The sequence below is a fragment of the Dromaius novaehollandiae genome, chromosome 10 (assembly GCF_036370855.1).
Source record: "Dromaius novaehollandiae isolate bDroNov1 chromosome 10, bDroNov1.hap1, whole genome shotgun sequence".
Taxonomy (NCBI): domain Eukaryota; kingdom Metazoa; phylum Chordata; class Aves; order Casuariiformes; family Dromaiidae; genus Dromaius; species Dromaius novaehollandiae.
In genome coordinates, this window is record NC_088107.1 from 9033088 (window position 1) to 9055399 (window position 22312).

The following is a 22312-nucleotide window of genomic DNA, read 5'->3' on the forward strand; positions in this document are numbered from 1 at the left end:
CAGGACAGCTCTGGCTGTGCTGTGTGGCATGGCTTGGGGACAAGTAGGATAATGTGGAGTAGACCCATACACTCAAGGTGCTACCAAACATGCCTGCTTGGAAAGCATCCAAACCCACAAAAAAAAAAGCACACACATTGCAGGAAATCAAAAGCTCAAAATCACTGCTGTTTCACAGTACATAATACACTAAACAGGTGAGTTACAAACATTAGTAATGCTCAATCCTGAAAGCCTGACAAGATCAGACATTGGTTCACTTCCCTCTGGACTGCAGACCTCCTTAAACGGGGCAAGCCAAATCCAACTGCAAAGTGGTGGAGGACATCCATTGTATTGGGCCCTAATTAGCAGGACAAGCCAATGTGCTGGCTTAGCACTTTGTAGCACCACAAAGTGCAAGCTGTGGGGATCCCCAAGAGACATCCCAGTAATGGCCTGCTGTGGGGGCTGTTTTGCCGAAAGAGTCACAGATCCTGTCATTTCAGGGTGCCCAGAGCGGTCATAGACCTTTGGCTGGAGGCAAAGAACTTGCTCTGCCAAAGCATGTGCAAACCTTGCCCCCACCAGGCATGCTGGTGGGATGAGAGTAGACCCAGAGAGCTGTCCATAACTGAGCTCTAAGGTGCCCTCAGCAAGAGGTGATACATCTCCAAGCCTCAAAGAGAGGAGCAGAAGGTTTTTCTCAGTCTCTTCTTTCCAGTCTCTGCTTCTCCCTTGGGACAGATGGCAATGAAATGCCTGGAACTGACTCGGAGCATCCCTACCCCACATCTCCCACCCCAGGGAGCCAAGTCAGCAGGCAGAGCTGACCTAGACTCCTGAGCCCCAGCAGAAGGCAAGAGCTGGGGAGAAATCATCTGCACCCTGAAGGCAAGCCAGGCCACCAGCTGCCAGACCACCAGCCGTATGCTCAGACCTTCTGTCTGGGTGACAGCTCAAGCCTGAGGTTCAGCTCACCAGGAAAAGCAACAGGCACACAGGGCATTTGGGCATAGCGCTGGGAGCTCCCAGCAGAGATCAAGATCTTTCCCTCCCCAGAGGAATACATCACACGGGCAATCAGCAGAGATTCAGGCTAGTGCGCAGACACAGCTGGGCTTGGGGGCACTCGGGGATATCTGGCTGGATCAGACACACAGGGGGCAGAGACACCAGCACAGATTCTGGCATGAGAAGGCAGGTGACTCAACCCAGCAGGAATCCTGTTTCTGAGACAATGTGGGACTGTAACTCTTGGATGCCTGATGCCCTCTGCTCTGCATTAGCCCAGCCGTGGCTGGAAAGACCAAGCAGAGACCTGGCACAAACACAGCTTTCACAAACCCTTCTACTCTGCCCCCATATATAGCCTTGAGGGCTGCAAAAGTACCATAGGCCCCAGAAGTCACCCGTGCTATGAAAGTACCTCCCTCCAAGATTGGTAAGCAGAGAGAAAGGCCATAAGAGCATGATGTGGACGCAACAGCTTGGGCATGCACCAAGGGCAGCACAGGGAACACCGGGTACCCCCAGTTCAAGTTCAGCTTTTCTGGTGCACTTAAGCCATACAGCACTCACCAAGGACCCAAACCCCTGGTTTAGGGGGAACTGTTCTGGGACATTCAGGACCAGCTCTCCTGTCTTAAGGCACCTCCTAGGGCAACAAGTATTTCAACCCACCTCCCTATCCCAAACACCCTTGCACCTTCTTCTGTCCTTGCAGCCTCGCCTCCCCCATGGTAACACGCTTGGGACAGCCGCTCTGCAAAAACAAGAATTATGCAAAACAGTCTGGATTGAATTAAGGACCTTTTGAATGGGCTCTGCAGCAGCCAAAACCTCTGGGACCAGGAGATGGGAGGAGCAGAGGGATGGGAAGCTTTGGGAACACATAGCCCCTCATCACCAGAGGCCAGCATCCCACAAGGGGCCCAGCATAGGAGCAGCAGGGCAAGTTTCAGCCTCAGTGATGAGTTGCCCAGATCACAGAAGCCCTCCTGGTGTTGAAATCCCCCACAGGCTTCCTCAGGAGGGTCCAAGGGCCAGCACAGCAGAAAGGGTGGCAGGATAGAGAGGGCCAATTCAGAGCGCAAAGCCTGTGCCCTGTTGTCCAAGGCAGAGCAATCACCAACTCGAGCATTGCAGGAGCCGCTCTCCTGGCTTTACAGGCCATCAGCCCGGCTTCTGCTCCACCTAGGCAGACGCCTGTCCTTCCTTCCCAGGTACAGTCATCACCGGCACCTCACCTTTCCCCTGCACCAGCAGCGAAGGGGTGCTGCTGCTCTGCCCTCCATTGCCAGCAGCCCACTCCTCCGGAGCCCCCTTCTCTCCCCCGTCGCCACGTGTTCCTGGCTCCCGCGCAGCGAGTGGGAGCCGAAGCTGCCACTCACCCCCCACGGCGCGAGGCCGCTCCACGCTGACGCGGCTCTCCCACCCCCTGCCAGGCCCACGTCCCGCAGGATGGAGCACGTTCGCCTCTAAGAGCGGCAGACGCCCCCAGGGCTAGTGTGACAGTACCACGTCAACCAGTGATGGGGCTGCCCTTCCTGCCCGCAGGGGAAAAAAACAAGAGAGATGCTTCCCCTTGGCCCTGCAAGCTGCGAGGCTGCAAAATCCCACATCCTGCTTTGCTCCAAGATGACCCGACTCCTATTGGGTTGTTCTGAATTTGTCTCATCTGGCTGCAGGCATCCAGGAGCTGCCCTTGCAAACACTGCAAATCCATCCCTCGGGGGGTATTCTATCATTTCCCTCTGGTGGGGCTGGATACGGGATAAAGGCAGCTGGATTTTATATCTCAGGGACATTTCCCTACCTACAGGAAGGCCAGGGGTGACAAGCACCGGCCGCTGTTGCTTTCCTGGCATCATCTCTGCAGTTCCATAGCAACAGCTGAGAAGTAGGGAGGCCCAGATGGCAAACTCCTCCGTCCGTCCTTCCCCACGCGCATCGCGCTGTGCTGGAGCACGCAAACGCTTCCCACACTGCCAGAAGGGTAACTCCCCGACCCGCCTCGGCACGCGGCTCCCCAGGGCCTGCTGGCACCGAGACACGCGGCGGCACAGGCGAGCCTGGTCCCCCCGCACACACAGCCATAGCCCAAGGCCAGGCACAAGACCACATTGCCCAACTCAGCATCGTTTGGGGCGGGGGGGGGGACAGGGAGCCAAAGTCATGAATGGCCAAGACGCTTGGGGCACGGACCTTCCTCTCAGTTCCCAGGGGTCAGGAGGGGTTTTGTGCTGCAGGACTGCAGACATCAAGGGTAGAAGGCTATTCTCCCCATGCCTCCCCTCCAGTCTAGAGAGATACTCCTCCAGAGCTCTTGCAGAGCATGCAGCCCAATTCATGCTCCCACAGATGTCCACCCAATGGGACCTGGCCTCCTCATTCAGCAGCTGAAGTTAGATAGCAGGAACACAACTCAAACATGACAGCACAGAGGTTCCCAACAGCTGGAGCAAGCTGGGGCACTGACTTCACATCCAGAGGTAATATCTGGGTTAAGGGAAGCTTGACCCTCCCCTTGCCAAGTCACACCTGGCTGGGGATCAAGAAAAGGCCACCAGGCCACCCCACTGCACAAAAAAAGTCAACACTGCAGACCTGCCCCAGCCCCATGGCCAACTGGTCCAGCTCTCCCCAAATTTGGAGGCTGCAGTTCAGCAGCATGACCCCGTGCTGGGGCCCAGCTCAGCCTCCCTACTAGACAGGACCCTCGGCAGATTGCATGAGGATCCCCGCGTCCAAAGCCACATCCCTGGACATGCAATCCAAAACCAGGTAGGCTGGGGCAGGGCAGGGGGCCACCAGCCAACGCAACCTCCTCCTCCTCCATCTCAGGGCAGGAATCTCCTGTCCTTTCCATACGGCGCTGTTAACCTTTTGCTGCCTGGATTTGCACAAAGGTTATGAGACATCCTTCCCCACCACCCTCACTGGCTCAACCCGCTCTGCCCTGTGACGGTGCAGTGCCACCCCTCTAGGAACCTCCCACACCTGCAGCAGGTCCACAGCACAGAGGTGACAGCATCTGGTGGAGGTGGCAAGAGGACTACAGCACTTCATAGCAGCGACAGGCCACGGAGTGGCCAGCTCAGGGCTCACGGAGACACTCAGCTCCGGGGGACGCACAGCTGCTACTGCCACGATGCCAGTGCTCCCAGGAGGCACAAACATGCTCCCACCCCAGAGAGCCTGGGGTACGGCTCGAGGCAGTGCCAAACACTGCCCAGGGAGCCCTGGTGCCATAAGACAGCAGAGCACCACCGCTAGGGCCAGCTTGTCCTCCCTCCCCTCTCCTCGACCTCACCAGGCTGAGACCAAGGCAGGGGAAGCCGGGTGCCCAGGCAGGTGTCCTCCCAGCAAGTGGCTCCTCAAGTGCCCGTACCCAAGAGCAGGTGCCCAAGTTCAGGCCCTTCCCGATGGGTAACTCCCCTGTTTAGCCGGTGGGAAGACTAACACCCTCCAAGGCAGGGTGCTGCTCAACACATTGGCCAGCCAGCCCCCGAGATGGGCAACGAGGCCAAGTGGTCCTGCCTGCGCCACGGGCCTCTCACCGTGCTTCTCTGCTTGGGCCTCTGCAAAACAGCGGCTCGTGGCCTGCTCAGCCAGCAGCCTCCAGCCTCCGTATTTGCCAGGCACCGCACTGAGGGTGCTGGCGGGCCTTGCCCTCCCCAACAGCCACCGTGGGCAGGGTCTCTTCCTCTCCCCACGCCTGCCTTAGAGGAACACTGCTCTGATACCTGCTAGGTAGCATGAGGCGCCCGGGGGCTTGCGCCAAGACAGCACAAGCTGCGGAGTTCCCAGATGGAGTGGCCTGCTCTGGAGGGATTTGGGGGGGATCTCCACTTGGATTTGGACAATATGAATGTACCACTAAGCAGGCTCATGGCTCCTTCTCTGTTGTCCTGCTCTCCTTCCCCGCCCTCCTCACAGGCTCCGCAGCTTTCCTCAGCACCACGCAGCCCAGCACTGGCTCCCAGGGCAGGTAGTGCTCTCTGTGCTGAGCTCGGCTTTTGGACGCAGAGGAGGCCCCACTTAGCCCCCGGGGATTTCAGTGCCATATGTCCCACCTTTGCTTTCCCTGGTTATAGAAGAGGATGAGGGAGAGAGCATGCTTCGGGAGCAGGGATCACCACCTCCTCCCAGGGCCTGCAGGGAGGACCTGGCCCAAGCATCCCCCTGCCCCAGGCCAGTCCTGACAGAAGACACAGGGAGAGATGTCCCTACTCATCCTCCGGCCCAGGGCAAAGGCACCTTCACCCACTCACCGTCCACAAATGAGGCAAGCTGCCTAATGAAGCAAAGCCCTGGTGAGCCCGGCAAGTAGGAGGAAGCGCCATTCAGTGCGGAGGTGAATCAGACCCAGGCGTGATTCATCAGCAGCCAGGGCGGGCTTCAGCACACTCCGTGCCCCAGCACCGCGAGGTCAGTCCAGCAAGGAGAGGCCTGAGATCGAGCCCAGAGGTTGCAGGACCTGAGGCTACCTGCTCTAGACCCCGTGTCAAAGCACAAACACCGGGTCAAGCCTGGCTTGGAGGGCAGAGCCACCCTCCCTTGCTAGGAGCAGTTCCTCCTTGGCCTTGCCTCTCAAAAGGCCCCCTACAAACCTCCACGGGAAAGTTTTCACTCACATTCGGTCTCAGTCCCTCGTGGCGTTTAGGGGCTCACCTTGGTCCGGCGCCCACCTTGCCTTTTGGGCCCAAAGCCTGGGAGGTAGGTGCGGGGCATGGAGGGGCAGCGAAGGCACTTTTGCTCCAAGAGGAACAGAGATGCGTATAGCATCCAGGAAAAATCGGCACTCTCTCCTTGTTCCCCAACTTAAGAGAATCTCTTCTTGTAAAAAATTATCTAACACCTCTGTTTCTGGAATTGAGAAGGTCTTGTTTCCCCCCCCCCCCCCCTTTTTTTCCCTGACTGCTTATCACCATTTTTCAATTTCAAAGCAGTAAAGACACTTTCTGGATACAAAGGGCTAACATAACCACCATATCTCTCCCAGCAGGTCAGATGTATGTGTGTATCTGAAAACACACAATCATGCTGGCGGCTTCTGAACCTTTCACAGCCTTACCCGTGCTCTCGGTCCAACACAGGGTTAAAACAAAACCACAACAAACAGCAAGCACAGGAAAAAACACGAGTTCCTCCGACTTTCCTAGCATCACCCGACTTTCCTAGCATCACCCACGTCCCTCCAGCATCGCAGGAGAAAAAAAAAAAATACTCCAGCACTGGCGACATAGAATAAATATGGGGCATTTGGAAGGGGAGCATTACAGTAGTTTCACATTTACTTTCCCTGTTCCTGCTGGGTTTGCAGAGCAGGTTTGCTGGCAAGGCAAAACTGGAGGATGGGGTCAGTAGCATTTGCTGAAAATCTGCCTGGACATTGCATGAACCTGTAAGCAACTGGGGAAAGCAGATCCAGTCATCTTTACCCAGCAAAGGTGACAAGCAAAGCTGAGAAAGAGCCACTGCAATTACTCCATGGCTATGCTGCAATTTCACTGTGACCAAATAAAACAGCCTCAGGAAAAGACCCAGCAAAGCACTCTTCCTCCATGCAACTGTGCAATCGAGGTGAAAAATAAATAAATAACCCTCCATTACTCATTTCAAACCTTGCTGCATTTAACTGCCAGAATAAAGGATTCCACCTCTTCTCTGCTGAACTCCCACTGGCAACTTGCTCAGGGGGCTACATTTCCCTAAATGCTCACATTTCAATTAGCATTAGAATAATGAAATGGCTCAGAGTTCATCTCGCCCAAAAATGTACTGGCAAATACAGAGCAGAGATTGGAAATGATGAGGATTTTTTTTCTCTCTCTCTCTCCCTCTCACACACATACCCCAGCATGATGGATTCAGGAGGAGGAAATATATTCCTTTCTCAACTCTACGCTGATGAGATTAACATGAGCTTTGCTAACTGCGTCTCCAAACAAGGATAATGCAACTTCAAGTTGATTTTCCAGATAAACAAGCATGCAAACAAACGCAAAGTGCTCAACTAAAAATATCTCCCTGCTCCGATTCTTCTCCCCACCACCACCACCCTGAGATGAAAACACACAATCCCAGCTCAGTACCAGAGTGAGTTGCAAAATTATAACAATGAGAGTTAAATAAGCTACTTCAGGGACATCTCTCACTGTCCTATTTTTCCCTCCCCCCTTAAAAAGCAGAAACCGCAGATTCCCACATACACTTAGCCAGGGCAGAGAAGGGAGGATTTTCTGTGTGGGGATGAAAAAATGGCATTCTAATCAGATCCAAAGTCTCGAAAAAGAGCAAGCAGTTCAGAACTTGCTTTTCTTGCCCAATTTGGGTATACGTGGATGTGTGTGGATGTGGTGTTCTTCCCCCTCCCTTTGCAGAAGCAAATAGTTAAAGGAAACAGCAGCTTTAGCATCTTTGCCTGCTGCGCTCTCCTGCTAAGGAATTAAATTTCATTTACTTTATTTCTCGCAAGCCTTGGCCAAACTGTTGCTGGGCTTTTTTTTTTTTTTCTTTCCTTTTCCTCCTCTCTCGGATGGGGCAGAGGAAAAACCCAATCTGCATCCTCGGCACGACAAACAAGGCTGAGCTGAGGGTGAGCGATGCCAGGAAGCACAGCAATGCTGAGGGCACCTGAGCCTCCGCGCAGGCTGCTTTGCTTGCAAACACGCACCCAGGCAGCACCCTGCCTCCGGGAGGGCAAGGCACCCACTGGGAGAGCCAAGGGGAGCCCACTTACATTGAAGTGATGTTCCTTGAGATGTCCGTGATATTGATGCTCGTGTTGCCATTGCTGCTGCCTGAATCCTGCCCTTCCAAGAGAGGGAAGAGGTTCCCATCATCCGGCTTCTTGCAATTGATGTCTGTCTTGCTGCAAAGACAATTAGCAGGGCAAGCCAGCACCGAAAGCAGATAGTCTCCCCAAATGCTCCAGAGCAAAAATACCCTCCAGAAAGTGCACTTGGTAGGGCAAAGAGAGACATCCATCTCCGATTGCTGCTTCTAAAAAAGAGGAGGAGGAGGAAAGGGGGGATGGAGGGAGGGGAGGGGGGGGAAAGGGGGAAGGAAACAAAGACAGAGGGAGAAAAAAAAAACACAAAACCTCAAGCGATCAGATGCAAAAATCCTCCAGCAGATGAAATCATGCTGGCAGCTGGTGAGGAGAGGCTGTAATTCCCCCTACGGTAGCGGGCGGAGATGCATACTGGCCGGGCTGCGTGCGCCCGGCGCCCGGGCTCAGGCGCTCCCCGCCAGCCGCTCCGGAGGATTGCAACAGCGGCTGGGGAGGCAGCCAGGGGAAATAAATAAATAACAAAAATGGTGCGAAAGTCACCAAGTCCCACCTACTGGGCAGAAATAAAATTGACACACCTGCAAAAAAAACACACAGAGGGAGAGGAGGCTGGGGAGAGGAGGGGGCAACCTTTCCTTCCCATCGCTTCCCTCCCCAGCCCTTCCCTCCCCCCCGCCCCGGCCTGGCCAGCCCTGCTGCAGCGGGGAAGGGGAAAAAAAAAAAGAAAAAAAAAAAAAAAAGCAGGGGAGGAGGAAGAGGAGGAAGGCTCGCAAAGCAAGCCCGGCTCTGCGCTCTTCCCTCGCTGCAATAAAAAGGATTCCCCACCCCCTCCCTCGCCACCAAAATAAATCCAGGGGAGAGGGGGAAAGAGGGGAAACCCACCCCCGCAGCCCAGCCCGGAGAGGGAAAGTTGCAGCTGGGGTTAAATTGGTGCTGGGGGAGAGCCGAGGGGCTCTGGCTCTGCTCCTGCTTTCTCCGGCTCTTTTGGTTTTTGGAGGAGGATGATGCTGCCTTTCGCTTGGTGTTGGGTGGGTTTTTCTCTCCCCCCCCCCCCCCCCCCCGCAGCCTGCAATCCGGACAGGGTGGAGAGGAGGAAAAAAAATAAACTGAACTGGAGGAGAATAAAAGGTGGCGTGGATTACAGCAATTTAAAAAATATATATGTTTTTTAGAGGATTCTAGTGAGAGGCAGATCAGACTGCTGGGTGGTAAAAAAGCGATTGGAGAGCACCCAGGAAGGACTTTCTAGAAAAGACACATGCACACACACACACTCCCCTCAAAAACGCAACGGGGACTTAGTCGGCTGGCTGAGAAGTGCAAACAGAGCACCCGGGGTTGGGGATCCCATACTCCCTTCCCTCACTTTCCCCGTCCCTCCTGCAGCAGATTCTGCAATCAGACATGCAAAAAAAAAAAAAAAAAAAAAAAAAAACTGAAAGAGGAAGAATGAAGTGTTGAAAAGGCTGAGCTCAGAGCGCCGAAATGGCATCAGGAGAGCAGTGAGTGCGAGCTGAACAGCAGAGCGAATTAAGATGCATGGTGCATTTTTGGCAAGCACAAACCCAAGCAGATCAGAGCCCTGCTTAATTTGCTCTGCTTTTCTCCAGCGCTTTTCTGCATGCCTTTTTTTCCAATAGTTTCGTGTTTCTGCTCCTCTGCACAGAGGCACAATGATAAAGGGACAGTGCTGCAGGCAGGGAGCGTGGGAGAAGGGAGGAATTACAGGTGTAGGGCTCCAAATATTTTGGGTTCTGCTCCTTCCAGGCACAGGGCTTTGCTTCCTGCCCTGCTGGATTGGGAGGAGAGATTGGGCAATCTCCACTCTGAACTGAACCAAGTCCTTCAAACTCCCCAAATCCACCCCAGGCAGCTGAAGAGGGCAGCAGGATTGGGGTGGGGGAAGAAAAAAAAAAGAAAGGCAAAAAAAACCCAAAAACAACTAACAAAAAACCTTCCAAGCAGCTGCAGGGAGGCTGCAGCCCTTCTTGGAGCGGGACATGGATTTGCGAGTGTTATTTGTGTGCTTAGCGGGGAACAGGGCTGCCCAAAGCCACACTTACGGGCATTCAGTCCACGTGGGGCGGCCACTACAGTTCATACTGAAGTATTTTCATATTGAGCACCACACACGGGTGCTACAGGCCTGGGAAACTCCAGGGGTGTGCAAGGCGCTGCACACGAGAGCCTGGAGTTGCAGCCCCGGCTCCTGGGGGCTCTCCCGCTCCTGGGATAAAAGGCTCTGCAGCAGGGCTCCTGCCTGCAAGGGCTCTCTGGGGGGAGAGCAGGGTACGCGTCTGGCGAAGAAATACTGACCTAGGAGGGCTGATTTCTTCCTTAGCCCCACCTGCTTGCAAATTAGGGCAGTCCAGCTTTCAAAGTGAAACAGTTGGATCCAGCGAGATCAATAAAATGCCCGGCACTCAGAGCTGCAGCTGAGAGGATCACGGCAAGAGCTGGTCTCCATCCACACGAAAAAGAGGTCCCACCTCCAGACACCTGTGTACAGACTCTACCTAGGAGGGGGCACCAAAAATAAAAATGCCTGGTCAGGATTGCTCCCTGCCTCAGTTTCCCCACTCACGTCAGAGAGACAGACCAGTCTTCTCTCTCCAGATGTTGAGACCTGACTAGAGAAGGCGCTGAAGGAGGGCACCATTTTTCTCTGCCTAACATTTTTCACACCTATAGCTCCTTCCCCCTCTGCCCCTCTTACCTCTAGAAACCAGCTTCCCAGCTGTGTGCTATGCAGCATTTTTCACAATGTGGTAGCTTCAATCCCATCCCAAATGTGTCCCTGCCCTTCAGAAATCCGAGGCCCCACGGTGGTGTTCAGCAGCGCGTGGGTGGAGGCGCTCCATCCCTCAGCCCGGTGGCCACAGGGACAGCTTGCCATCTCGCAGGGACCACTGCTCCCCTTATATCGAAGCTCACGTGAGGTCACAGCCTCGTGGCATTTGTCACGTCTCAGCATCGCTCCCAACACAGCTGTGGTGGTGTCGGCGTCACCGCGGGCTTGGGGCGGCGGGCGAGGGCAGGTGGCCCCCAGCCCAGCCTCGGGGCCAGCCTGGCCCCCCTGCCCGCTCGGGGGACGTGCGCCCACTGCAGAGACCCGCTCAGCTCGCCGCTCCCACCAGCGTGACTCACCCGCCTGTCTTTCCCCCGGTGAATAACCCTGCGTGAAAGAGGAAATGTTTAAAAAGAAAAGAAGTTAAAAAAAAAAAAAGTCCCTCCCACCCCCAATCCCACTTTAACTTCTCCTCCACACATTCTGGGAGCAGGAGGAGGGATGCCTGGATTTAGCAGACGGGGGAGCGGGGCAGCGCGTGGGCTCGGCGGGGGACTGCTGGACCGGCCCGCAATCACTGCGCCGCACTCGGGCTGCGCAGGGCACCCGCCATTCGGGCAGCTCAGCCCTGGGGATGGGAGACTGCAGTCACCCAGGCAGCACCGGGACGGTGCTCGCTGCCCCCAGGGCTGCCTGCATGAGGACCTTGTGCCTTCCTCACCTGAGCTGTGCTTGGGGCCACATCTCAGGGCAGGGCAGGTGAGATGCCCGCTGTCCCACTGGCCCCAGGGCGTGGGATCTGCCCCGGTGGCGAGGGTGGTCTGGAGTAAGCGTGGGCTCTTCTGCAGCATTCGGCAGATCTGAGGGTGGCACCCTGCTTTTGGCCGCGGCGGGGAGGGATGCACCGGGCTGGCTCCTGGCAGGGTCCCCGCCACGGCCTCCTGGTGAGGCATGGGGGTCTCAGCCCCGGGGAGGCACGGGCAGCACCAGGCTTTCGAGAGGCAAGGGGCAGGGAGAAAAACAAAGCAAAACACCAGATTTGCACCCTTTTTCAACAGCAACAAAAAAGAGAGAGTACATGGATGGCAGTTTCCCTTGGCTTCTTCATTTTTCTGTCGCTGTGCCAGGGAGACCAAGTTCAGCTTCCCTGCTCCTGAGAGGGGCACAGGGGGTGGGCACAGACGTCCCCATGCCTGGCCCCATGCAGAACAGCCACTAGCAGCGTTCCTCTTCCGTCGGGAGGAGGTGGAGGGGATGAGGATGAAGAGGGATGGCTGTGGTGAAGAAGGGGATAAGAGAAAACGCTTCCACCCTGCTTGTCCCTCTCTCTTGCAACTTGCTTCTTGCCACATCCCAGCAGGGCACATTGTCCCACCACAACGGGAGCCGGCAACAAGGCAGGCACACGTGCTGCCAAAGAAGCGGATCCGCGTTTCGCCCACATCAGGCTGCAAACAGGGCGAGGTAGCAGCAGCGCAATGACACAGCCGTAACTTCTCCCTTATCTGGGGCAGCAAACAGGAAGCCATTCTCGTAACTCACCTCCAGGTTCAGCCTGGCAGGATGCGAACGCAGCAGAGCTGCAGCAGTGCTTCCAGGCAGTGCAGCCCGCCTCATCCTGGGTGGTGGGAGCAGCCCTGGCCGAGCGCTCCTTCACACCAATGCAGAGTCCTAGGTGCACCTGCTGGCCTATATTTTGCCAGGCATCTCTCCCCTCTTCTCTCTGGGCTGCAACGCAGGAGCCCAAGCTGCACCAGGACGTGCCGCTGGCGGAAAGGGGAGCTTCCAGCAGAGCACGGCCCCAAGCGAAGCACAAACCTCCCCAGAGAAGAGTTGGGTCCTCTGCAGCAAATCCGGGAAATTACTGCACTTTTCACTTTCCCCCAAGCTAGATGCAAACGATTCCAGATAGCAAACGAAAAGCCCCAGCTCCTTTCTAGAAAGTCCTTGCAAAGGCAAGTTTTAATCCAGCAGAAACCTGGGGAGCTGTTGGGTCGGTACTGAGCTGTTCTGGGAGGATGCGGGGGAGCCCACCCATGAGGCGAGATGCGTGTGCCCCTTCTGCCATTCCCACGCCAAGAAGGCCCTGCTTCAGCAGCAAAGGAGAAGGTTTTGTGCCGAGCTGCAGCTTCCTATGCAGCTAGTAGAGAAAGCTGCTGTGCACAGAGGAAATCTGGCTGGGCAGAGTGGGGGACTGGAAGGAGCAAGAGCATCCAGCTGGGTGCCCAAAGGACTGGGTAGAAGGTGGGAAGGAAAAGAAAGAAAATGGGGCGCTGTTCATTCTGCGAACTGCCAGGGGGTACTTGCAAGCTTTCTGGCAGAAGACACTGCAGTGACAGCAAAGTCCCTGCTGCAGAGAGCAGACAGGCGGCAAAGCACGGCAACAAGTCGGCCTTCACCCAGACAACAGGCCATGGCCACCCTGCTTGGCACCCTGCTCAGCCCGGGGCACCCTTCCCTCGCCTGAGTCAGCCGCTCATCGCTAGCCCACGGACAGTAGCCCAAGGTAGTAGCCCGCAAGGCTGTGATCTGACAAAAACACCCAGTTATCGCATCGACCCAACCATGCTTAAAGCTTTTCCAGGATGGGGGTAAGAAAGGCCCCTCTGAACGAAAATCTCCTCTAGGTCCTGCTGCCCGCTGCTTCCTCGGAGAAGGTCCACAGCAGCGGTGCAGGAAGCGCTGCCTTCACGCCTCTCCATGGGAAGGAGCCCTTCGGTGCCTCGTCCCTTTGCCGGGACCACAGTGTTACTCACAGTTAGGGGTACTTTTGGCCACAGAGGGCCAAACAAACTGCCCTTGTCCTTCCCCAGATGGAAGCTGATGCTCAGCAAGGCCAGTGCTACCTATTTCACACAGGCCTGGATGCAGACCCAGAAGGAGACAGCCCCATCTGGGAATTGCCAGTGGTGTGAATGTGCCACTTTTGCCTCCATTTCTCACTCCTGCTCCCCTGGAAAAGGGACGCTGGGGCAGGGCATGAGTGACTGGGCTGTCAGAGTGCAGAGACGGTATCTCAGGCAGAGGCCTTGCCGTTACTGCTCTGAGGGATGCTGGCAAATTGCTCTTTCAAGGACCATGTGCATGAATGATGAAATCAGTCTCTCTCTGCAAGACCTCTCCCCCACAGGAGACTTCAGGCCATGCTGCAGGTCATCTCCCACTGAGGTTTAAGTGCCTCCAGAAACTCCATGAGACACTCTCAGCCAAGACAAAATCCTGCTTCATCTTCAGCCAGACCTGTCAGTTCAGCCAGGCCCCATCTCCCTCATCCAAGCAGTCCTCTGGAAGGAGAAATGAGTTGCTACCAAAATGTCCAGCATAACCCACAGTCTGTCTCCTCCCACCTAACAGTTCCCTTTAGCATCTCACTTTCTGGCTAGCTTTCCCTTGGATGCACTCCTCCCTCCTACCACCACAGTTCCCAGATTGAGGCTACTGCTCCATGCCTTGACCACAATGCACTGCTCTCCTCCCGGGAGAGGTCAAACGATAGCCCTGGCCTTGCAGGGGATGACCATAAAGAGATTCGTGGTCCAATATCTGCTCAGTCATCATCAGCTCCAACGTCCTCTCTGCCTCTGATCTCCGCATTGATCCAGCAGCCCCATGCAGAGACATGCACCGCCCCACTCCCTCTTACCAGAACACCACTCACAGCACTCTGAAAGTGATGAGCTGACACTTTTCTAGCCTTCTCTCTCATCCAGAAGGATCTAACAGTCTGTGTACAGCAGAATCTCTTTGCACACCCCTGAAACACAGCCAGTTGTGGGGTGGGCAGAGCTGCTGCTCATCGGCACACAGCGATGTGCAGCAGCAGCACTGAGCCTGGCGCAAGAGAGGGTATGATCTCTTGTGGGAAAGGCAGGGAGAAGGATGCCTTTCCTCTACCCTCTTTGGGAACTGGGCTGCAGCTTCAAGTGCCCCTTTGCAGAGAGATCCGGGGAATTTTGGAAGAGTCATCAGTGCCAGGCTGGTGCAGAGAGGGGAGGGCCCCACTTGCAGAGCAAGTGTCCTAGGAAATGCTGCCAGGGCTCTCTGGGAGAGAACCAGGGCTGGTCCGGGGGGCGCAGCATCCCCGACAGCATCACTGGCGCACGCGGTCCAGCCGGCAGGAGGAAAGCGGCTGCCACCACTGAGCTGGGAGTTTGCCTCCCTCCCGAGCCTTGCCTGAGCCATGCAGCTCACACAGGCATCAAAAGACATGTTACTGAAGCAAAGCTCCCCGTTCCCAGTGCCCGGGGAATAGCTCAGAGACAGCTTTTGATCTGATGTCCGTATCTCTTTTCAAGCACTTGGCAGGAGGAGCCCATGTACAGCCAGGAAGGTTGCGTCCTGCACACAGATCAGCCTGGCCCGGGGAAACTTGCAGGAGAACAGCGGCCGGGGAAAGCACTCGGGGTGATCACGCCTTCAGGAGAGGACAGCCTACAGGGTCCTGAAACGAAGGGTTAAGGTCTCAACCTGGGGCGCAGTGGAGGGCAGCAGGTCATAGCCGGCTCAAAGGATTGCCCTTGGGGGCACATGGGGCCGAGGGGCCGGCTCAGGGAGACAGCCGGCAGCCGGGCAGGATGGAGAGAGCTGCCCGCAGTGGATGTGGGGTGCCCAGGATCTGTTGTCCAGGGACGTCACTGCCCACAGCATAGGGTGCTGCTCCCTTGGGAGCCCGGCAGTGGGAATGGGACAGGAGAAGGTCCAAGGTGCTGGTAGCAAGAGCTGTTTCCCATCTTCACCCTCTCCCCAGAGCTGTTGGAGACAGCGGGGCGATAGCAGGAGAGTTTTACTGCCCAGGCATAATGAACGTCCAGGAAAAGCTTTAGCCTTGCGTGTTCCCGGACAGAAACACTTCAGCAGTGTTGGCTCAGGCTCTGCTATTGGAGATGTCCCTGTAGTCAGTTCAGCCAGCCTCAGCCGCAGCCCTGATTTTTCAGACTCGCTGGGTGCTAACATCCTCCCAAACCTGTGGTGCCTGCTCACATGCACACCTCCTCCTGCCCGCTCCCCTCCGCCCCTCGGTTATAGAAGCTCACTGCAAAGAAGAGAGACCTCATCATCTCTGTAAAATAAGGTAATGAGCCCCATTTCACAGAGGCTGTGCAAGGATTAGCTAGTGCATTTGGACAAGGCTTTGAGGAGAAGAGGGTGCGTGGAAGAGCTATCACCGTTGCCATCACTGATATTATAAAAATAATCCTGGCACCAGTAAAAGGCCACTCCTGACAGTGACGGCTCTGTTTAATCCACAGAGCAGATCATCTTTCGCAGGGGTGTGAGGACAGCGGCTCCCCCTGCACGGGAACAGGTCACTGCCAGCCTTTCCAGTTACGTGCGTGAGGTTTTACCAGCTAAATTCCCAGCATGAAAACTGCTCTGCAAAAATCAGGTGGATTGGAGAGAGGCAAGTGCATGCGTCCTTGTGTGCTGGAAAAGAGAAGGAAAAAACGAAAGGGCTGAAAAGGAGGGAAGTCCCAGCAAGAAATCATAAACTCTCCCTTTTCCAGCAATGTGACCAATTCCAGCTGATCACTTGCTCATAAAATTTCAGAGAATATTTCATAATATTTCAGAGAATATTAAGAAAGTGTGTGTGTGGGGGGAAACCTCACACAACAAAGAACTGTTTGCTCAGATAAATGGGGACAAAAATTTCAGGAAGAAGCACTTTCAAGTGAGGGCTAAAGAAACAGTCCTGTCAGGAAGATAACAAATGCTGGTGAGTCTGCATTCATCACCGTAACCTGCACAAGTCTCTCACCTAGGCAGCTTCTGAATTAATGTGTCTAGCCAGGGAAAAGGCCTGGACATGGCTGTAATGTCCAAGAAATGGTCCAGAGAAGATTTCTGCAATGTTTGAAGAAAAAAGAAAAAGACTGAAACAGAGATCTTAGAAAGCCCGAGGAATAGGAAGGAGAATAATGCAGAACAGATTATAGCAGCATTCAAAAAATCAAGGCAGTGCTCCTGTCTGCGATACTCTCCACAGACCTGGTCGATCTCTCACCAAGAAGAAATAGAGGCAATTCTGAGGCAATGAGAATGAATCATAGATGGCAATGCTCTAATATGGAGAGAGATTGAAAAGGCTGAGAGTGCCTGTCTTGGAGAAGAGTTGAGGAGGGGGTGCTGGGGCTGGATGCACAATAATGACGGGTCTGAGCACTGCTGATTGCAAATTTCTGCTCCTCCTGCTTCATAATGTAAGAAAAGGAGAAGAAAAGGCTAGCAGTCGAAGCTGTTAAAAGGATAAAGAAGGCCTATGAAACTCATTGACACACGATATTGCTGCAGCCAGAAGCATAGCGAGGTTCGAAAGAAGATCAAGGCTTGTACAATCACCAGAGCCAGAAAATAATTCACAGGCATTTCCAGGATGGATAGATATCTCCTGCCTCCATCTCACGCACCGTTTCTTCACCAGGCAGGTCCAGGAGTCTTTCCCAGGGCAAGGTGGTCTCCCAAAGCGCTGGAGCGTGGCCTCACGTGCAGGCACCACAGCTGGGGGCTCTTGTCCCGCGTGCAGTGACTGTCCTCTGCCCATGCTAGGAGAAAGGCGGTCTACTCACAGGAAAAGCGAGAGTGAACTGTGAACCGGTTCTGATAACTCTGCAAACGCTCCGGGCTGGCCTTTGAAAGGCACGGAGGACAAATCATTTCCATGGCTTCATCAGCACTGTCTCCCCTCCACACACCAGCCCTTTCCCGTTTCTCTCCCATCCTCCAGCACCCCATTCCCTGAGCGCTCCCATATCACCAAACCTCTCTGTCACCATCCGAAAGGCTGATTACTGCCAGCCAAGGAGTCCCAGGATGCACTTGAAGCGCTCTGTATGTTGCAAGCAGATAACGAGAATTATAGTCAAAGCATTGTTTCTCTAATGACCTGCCATCTGCAGACCTCACAGGGCTTTTTACATGCTTGGAGCTGCTTGGTCACGGGCACAATTCAGGAAATTCCTGGAGTAAGTGGTCAGGCATAGGCCTGTTGTGTAGTCACCCATACAACTTCTGCTAGGAAAAAGGGAGAGGAGGTCTCCATCCTATTCCCAGATGGTTTTTCCCAAACCAAGCCTGTGCTTTCAAAAAAACCGTATGTTCCTAATTCAGTATGTGGGTATTGAAGTGGGGTATTCAGGACTCCATGAGGGTCAGAGAGGGGCTGGGATGATCCACCCCTGTGAAAAGCAGGACCTTGGTGCCATTTCAGCGTTGTCACTAAGCAAAGAGGGGCAGGAGGCACTTTGGGGGAAGAAAATTTGCTGTAGATTTAAAAGAATCAGAATTAACAGACAAACAAACAGGCCCTTCATATTATTTTCAAGAGTACGTTTAAGGAAAAAAGGGAAAAGTTTTGTCTCTTTGATATATAAATTCAAGCCCTTAGCCTTGTTCAATGTCTCCTTTCACTATTTACTGACTACTTGGCGGGGCTCTGGTCCCTGTGTCTGCCCCAGAGGCAGACAGTTCACAGTCCCCGTGTTTGGGTCCCCCTCCCCGCCAGCCCCTGCTTTCTCACCGCGCAGTGTGACTTCCGAGTGCAACTGTGCCCCGGCTGGGAGCCCGGGTCCGCCAGCCGCTCCAGCCTGCAGCCGCACCTCTGCCTGCTTAGCAAAAATTCAGGCTGACGCTAAGAAGCTGGGAAGGAAATTGTGCGAGAAGAATAGTAGCCGTGACACACGCCTCATCAGAGGCTTAACAATACTTATATGAGGCCCCTACCAAGTCTCCAGGTTAAATCACAGCTCACTGGAGAATCAATTCCTCCTCACCCTGAGCCCTCCCCTGCTTCCCGACTGCACAAATACACAGAAACATGCTCTGCAAACCCTGTCCACCCTTAAGAGTAAATTGAATCACTTTAGAAAAAGCTCCCTAGCCTGTTCATGACTCCGAATCTTTAGGAGATATTCCTTCCTAGGAGACTGTTGACTTCAGGGGAGAGGTGCTATAGCTGGGTTAAGCAGGAAAGAAAGTGAAATAACTGACTCTTCATAAAATAATTTACCAAAAGCTTTTCTCAGGGTCCTGGTTTCTCAAAAAAAAACTCGAGATATTGCTGTTATCTGCAGCAGCATAAGGAAGGCAGCTTTCATGCTAACATAGAAAGGAAATACAGCCCTATCTCAGCATCACACATGCTTAATGTACTTCCAAAGTGTCAGTGAGGGAACAACTGACTTACAGTCCCTGCGACTGGCTGGGGAGGTGACTGCAGCCCTGAAGCCAAAGAGGTGATAGTTCAGCTGCAGAAGGGCATCACTTCATGTCCTCTGCTTCCACTCTCATCCAAAGAATGAGCTGCATCAATGGCCACTTTAAATGGCTTCCTCGTTCATCAGGGAAACTGTGAAACCTGGGACTACTTCAGAAACCTCCTCCAAGAGAGTACTGGAGTCAGCAAGCCTAGTGATGGCAGAGCTACGGAATTAGGATGAAATGGTCTCTGCTGTGCAAACCAGGCAGGCTGTGCTCCAGGGCCGGTCACCTCCAACTACATCCTAGAGCTCAGACACAAGGTTGGCAAAGAACCCCACCAGTGATAGGTGCAATCGAGACAACCAGTCCTACTCTCAACCCACCACAGCCACGTACAGGAAGAAGCGAACATGTCAAACCCAAAGGGACCGTGACTCAGGAAGCCTGGCCTAGGCAGGAGCACTGGGCTGAGCAAACAGCATCCCCCAAAAAGGTCTAATCCAGCCACCTCACCTAGCTTCGGAGAAAAGCAAGCGAATGAAGAACACTTTCACTTCAGTGGCTGATGGAGTCTGTATTCTCCTATTTTGATGCCTCACCAGCATTACCTGAAAGCCTGAGCTCTTGGAGCAGAGAGTGACAGGCTAATAACAGCCCTGGCAGCAGGGCCATGCCTGTGTTCCTTCCTCTCTGGGTGCTGCCACACTTGTTTCTCAACATCGGTTTTGCAGAGTTGTTAACAATCACGCTAATGTGTAGCATCTAATCTCCTCCCACACAGATGACAGCAGCTGGGGCTCAATGGCATAATTGTGTTTTGATCCCTTGTGCCAGACTTCCTAGGCACGTGCTGGGAGCTGATACCACCTTACAGGAGGGGGCCTTGCTAAAGGAAACAACTCCTGCAGACTCGGCTCACCTTGGCATGTGGAGCGAGGCGGGTGATCAGAAGTGAGCTCTAGACCTGTGTTTGGCTCTGCAGGAAAGCCGAGCCCATTCCCACAGTGTTTGGCTCATGGAGATTAACCTTTGAGACCCTGGAGCACACAGATGTGCTAGCAGGGATGGACCAGTGTTGCCCTTAAGCTTGGGCAGATGTTCCACACATCACCTCTCTAACGCTCCCTCAGCCCCCTGTGAGCTGAAAGGGGAATCAAAGGCAGAAGCCTGGCGTGCAAGCTGTGGCAAAAGTCCTGCCAAAGTGTCTGCAATAAACAAATCAATAATTAAGAGAGGATGTACATTAGTCTTTGAACACACTCCAGGTAGAGTTTATTTTAGACCTTCCAAGGAAAGCGTGCGAGGCGAGCAAATGGGAGTGGGGGCCTGCAAAGTGTCAAGAGTCTGCAGGAGGATAGAGCGGGGATTAGATCTGAAAATGGAAGATGAGCTGAAAGAGGGCCAGATTTCTCATGTGGACAAGTTGCAAGGATGAGGAGTGTGTGTGTGTGTGTGTGGGGGGGGGGGTGGATAGCCTGCTGGGGCAACCGTCAGGGGGCTAAAGAGAAGAGGGATGTATGCATTTGTGTAGGCTGGAGATGGTCTGTACAAGCAGGTCTGCAGGTGTGATGGGCAAAAAGTCCATGTGTAGGAGCTGAGAAGTGGAGAAATGCCACAGAGAGACTGTGGTGTAGGAGCTGCATGGAGAGAACACATCACCAAGATCCCCACACCCCTCTCCTCTTCCCATGCACCCTGGGTGAAATCCCACCACTAGCTCTCCTGTGCTTCAGAAGATGCTGCTGCTCAGGGCTTGCTCCCGGTTCCTGGCAGCGTGACCAGTGTCTGCTACCTAGGAGATAGATGTTGCTATGGAAGAAAAAATGCTCATCTCTCAGAGCCCCAGCCCTTACACCATGGTCTCAGAATAACCAAAACACTATTGTGGGTCATGACTCAGTCCTACTCTGGCCCTTGATGATCCACAGATCTGCTCTTCAGGGTGAACAAAGGGTCCAGTTGCTTGTGCAGGAAACCAGTCAGAGTTTTGTGACCACATGGCAGTTTTGTTCACCTACTGCCTGGCTACTTCTCCAGCTGTGTCTCTTACTAAAGACTGCCTCCTTCCAAAAAGGAACTGTACCAACCTCAGAGTCCTTTGTCCAAAGCTGAAGATGCCAAAAAAACATGCCAACCACCTGTCCACCTCCAGCCCTACAGTTCAAGACAGAATCCTAGAGCAGGAAATGGCATCTCAGGTCAGACAACATCAGCACACAAAGAGACCATTTTGGCAGCAGTGCCAAACATCAGCAGGTTGAGCTCCTGGTCCCTGTGCTCACTGGCAGCACAGCATGGCAGTGGTGTAGGGCACGCTGCTAGACCCACCAGTCTGAAAGGACGCTCTCCCCTTCCTTACAGAGGAAAAAAGCTGCCTCGCATTGTATACTCCTACAGCATATCTGAGCTGAGCTGGCTTGCCCCAAAACTCTGCATTTGGGATAATGCTGGAAGCCATACAGGAGCATCAGCTAACATGAAAAACAACCCACCTTTTCCATGGGACAGGGTCCTAAGAGCCCATCTTTCCATTTTCCTCTCCACTGGCCCAACACCGTGTCTCATTGCCAGATAAAGCTGTGGGTTGTGATAACCAAATGCTCAACAGCTGATGATGCAGCAGCATTAACCAGAGTCCTGCCAGCTGTGCTCTTCCAGGGGAGCTGGGCCCATCTGGGGAAAGGTTCTGGATGACTCTTGGGGAGGGATGCAGACAGACGTTGGCCAGTCTGAGATGCTCACCTGCCAACTGCTGAATGTCCAGAGAAGTCTTAGTTGGTCCAAAACCTCAAACACTGAAGAGTCTTTTCCTAAAGTGAGGAGCTTGCACTGTGAAAAGATACCAAGGAAACACTCGCGAAGCAGTTCACCTGAATAAAATAAATAAAAGTGACTAATAATTTTGGTTAAATATTAGAAGATCACTTATTTTTGCAAACACACAGAACGTTCAAAACATCTGAAATCCAGGAAAGGCCCTTACAGCTGAGATGGCCAGAGATAGCTAAAATGACAGCAGGCTTTTCGTTGTGCTGTAACAAGGATCATCTGGATACAGAGACCTCTGCTTTCCACTAAGACAGAGGTGGGTCCAGCAGCCATGCCTGCAGGATGCTCACGTACAGATTATCCAAACAGAGCTTCTACAACCAAGATAGATACACTGAGCCAGAGGCCTCCCAGACCACACCGTGCCAGTCTGACTTGTCCGTGTGTACATATATTGCTGGGCCAAACAGGCAGAGTCAGTAGTATGTCCTTCGTCATGCTACATGGCTCCCCTCCCTCCTGGTGCTCCTTCTGTGATATTCCAGAGCCACCTAATGAAGCTAAGATAAATGTTTCCTCCTACTCTTAACACAGGCCAAGGGGGACCTCCTTCTCTCACAGGCTCCTGCCCACAAGCCCACACCATTTCATTGATCTCCGCAGTAGCTGTGTCTCTCCTTTCCCCTAAAATGAGGACGGGGTGGAACAACACCCCCGTGTAGACATGTTTCATCTCCTTCCTCACACAGGCTTGCCCAGATGGAGTCATTGCTGAGAAA

The 22312-nt window shown here is 53.9% G+C and overlaps 1 protein-coding gene across 2 annotated transcripts in view; it reads right to left on the bottom strand.

Annotated features, from left to right (window-relative positions):
- NTRK3 (neurotrophic receptor tyrosine kinase 3) overlaps positions 1 to 8389 on the bottom strand; it is a 245009-nt gene extending 236620 nt beyond the window's left edge. The window contains exon 1 of one of the 2 annotated variants that reach the window (XM_026121296.2): positions 7727 to 8389. In XM_026121296.2, coding sequence (XP_025977081.2) covers positions 7727 to 7974 — 248 coding nt within the window. In that variant the 5' untranslated portion in view covers positions 7975 to 8389. The remainder of the gene's footprint in view (positions 1 to 7726) is intronic. The other variant, XM_026121297.2, reaches the window with a different exon arrangement.
- Between the last annotated feature and the right edge of the window lie 13923 nt (positions 8390 to 22312).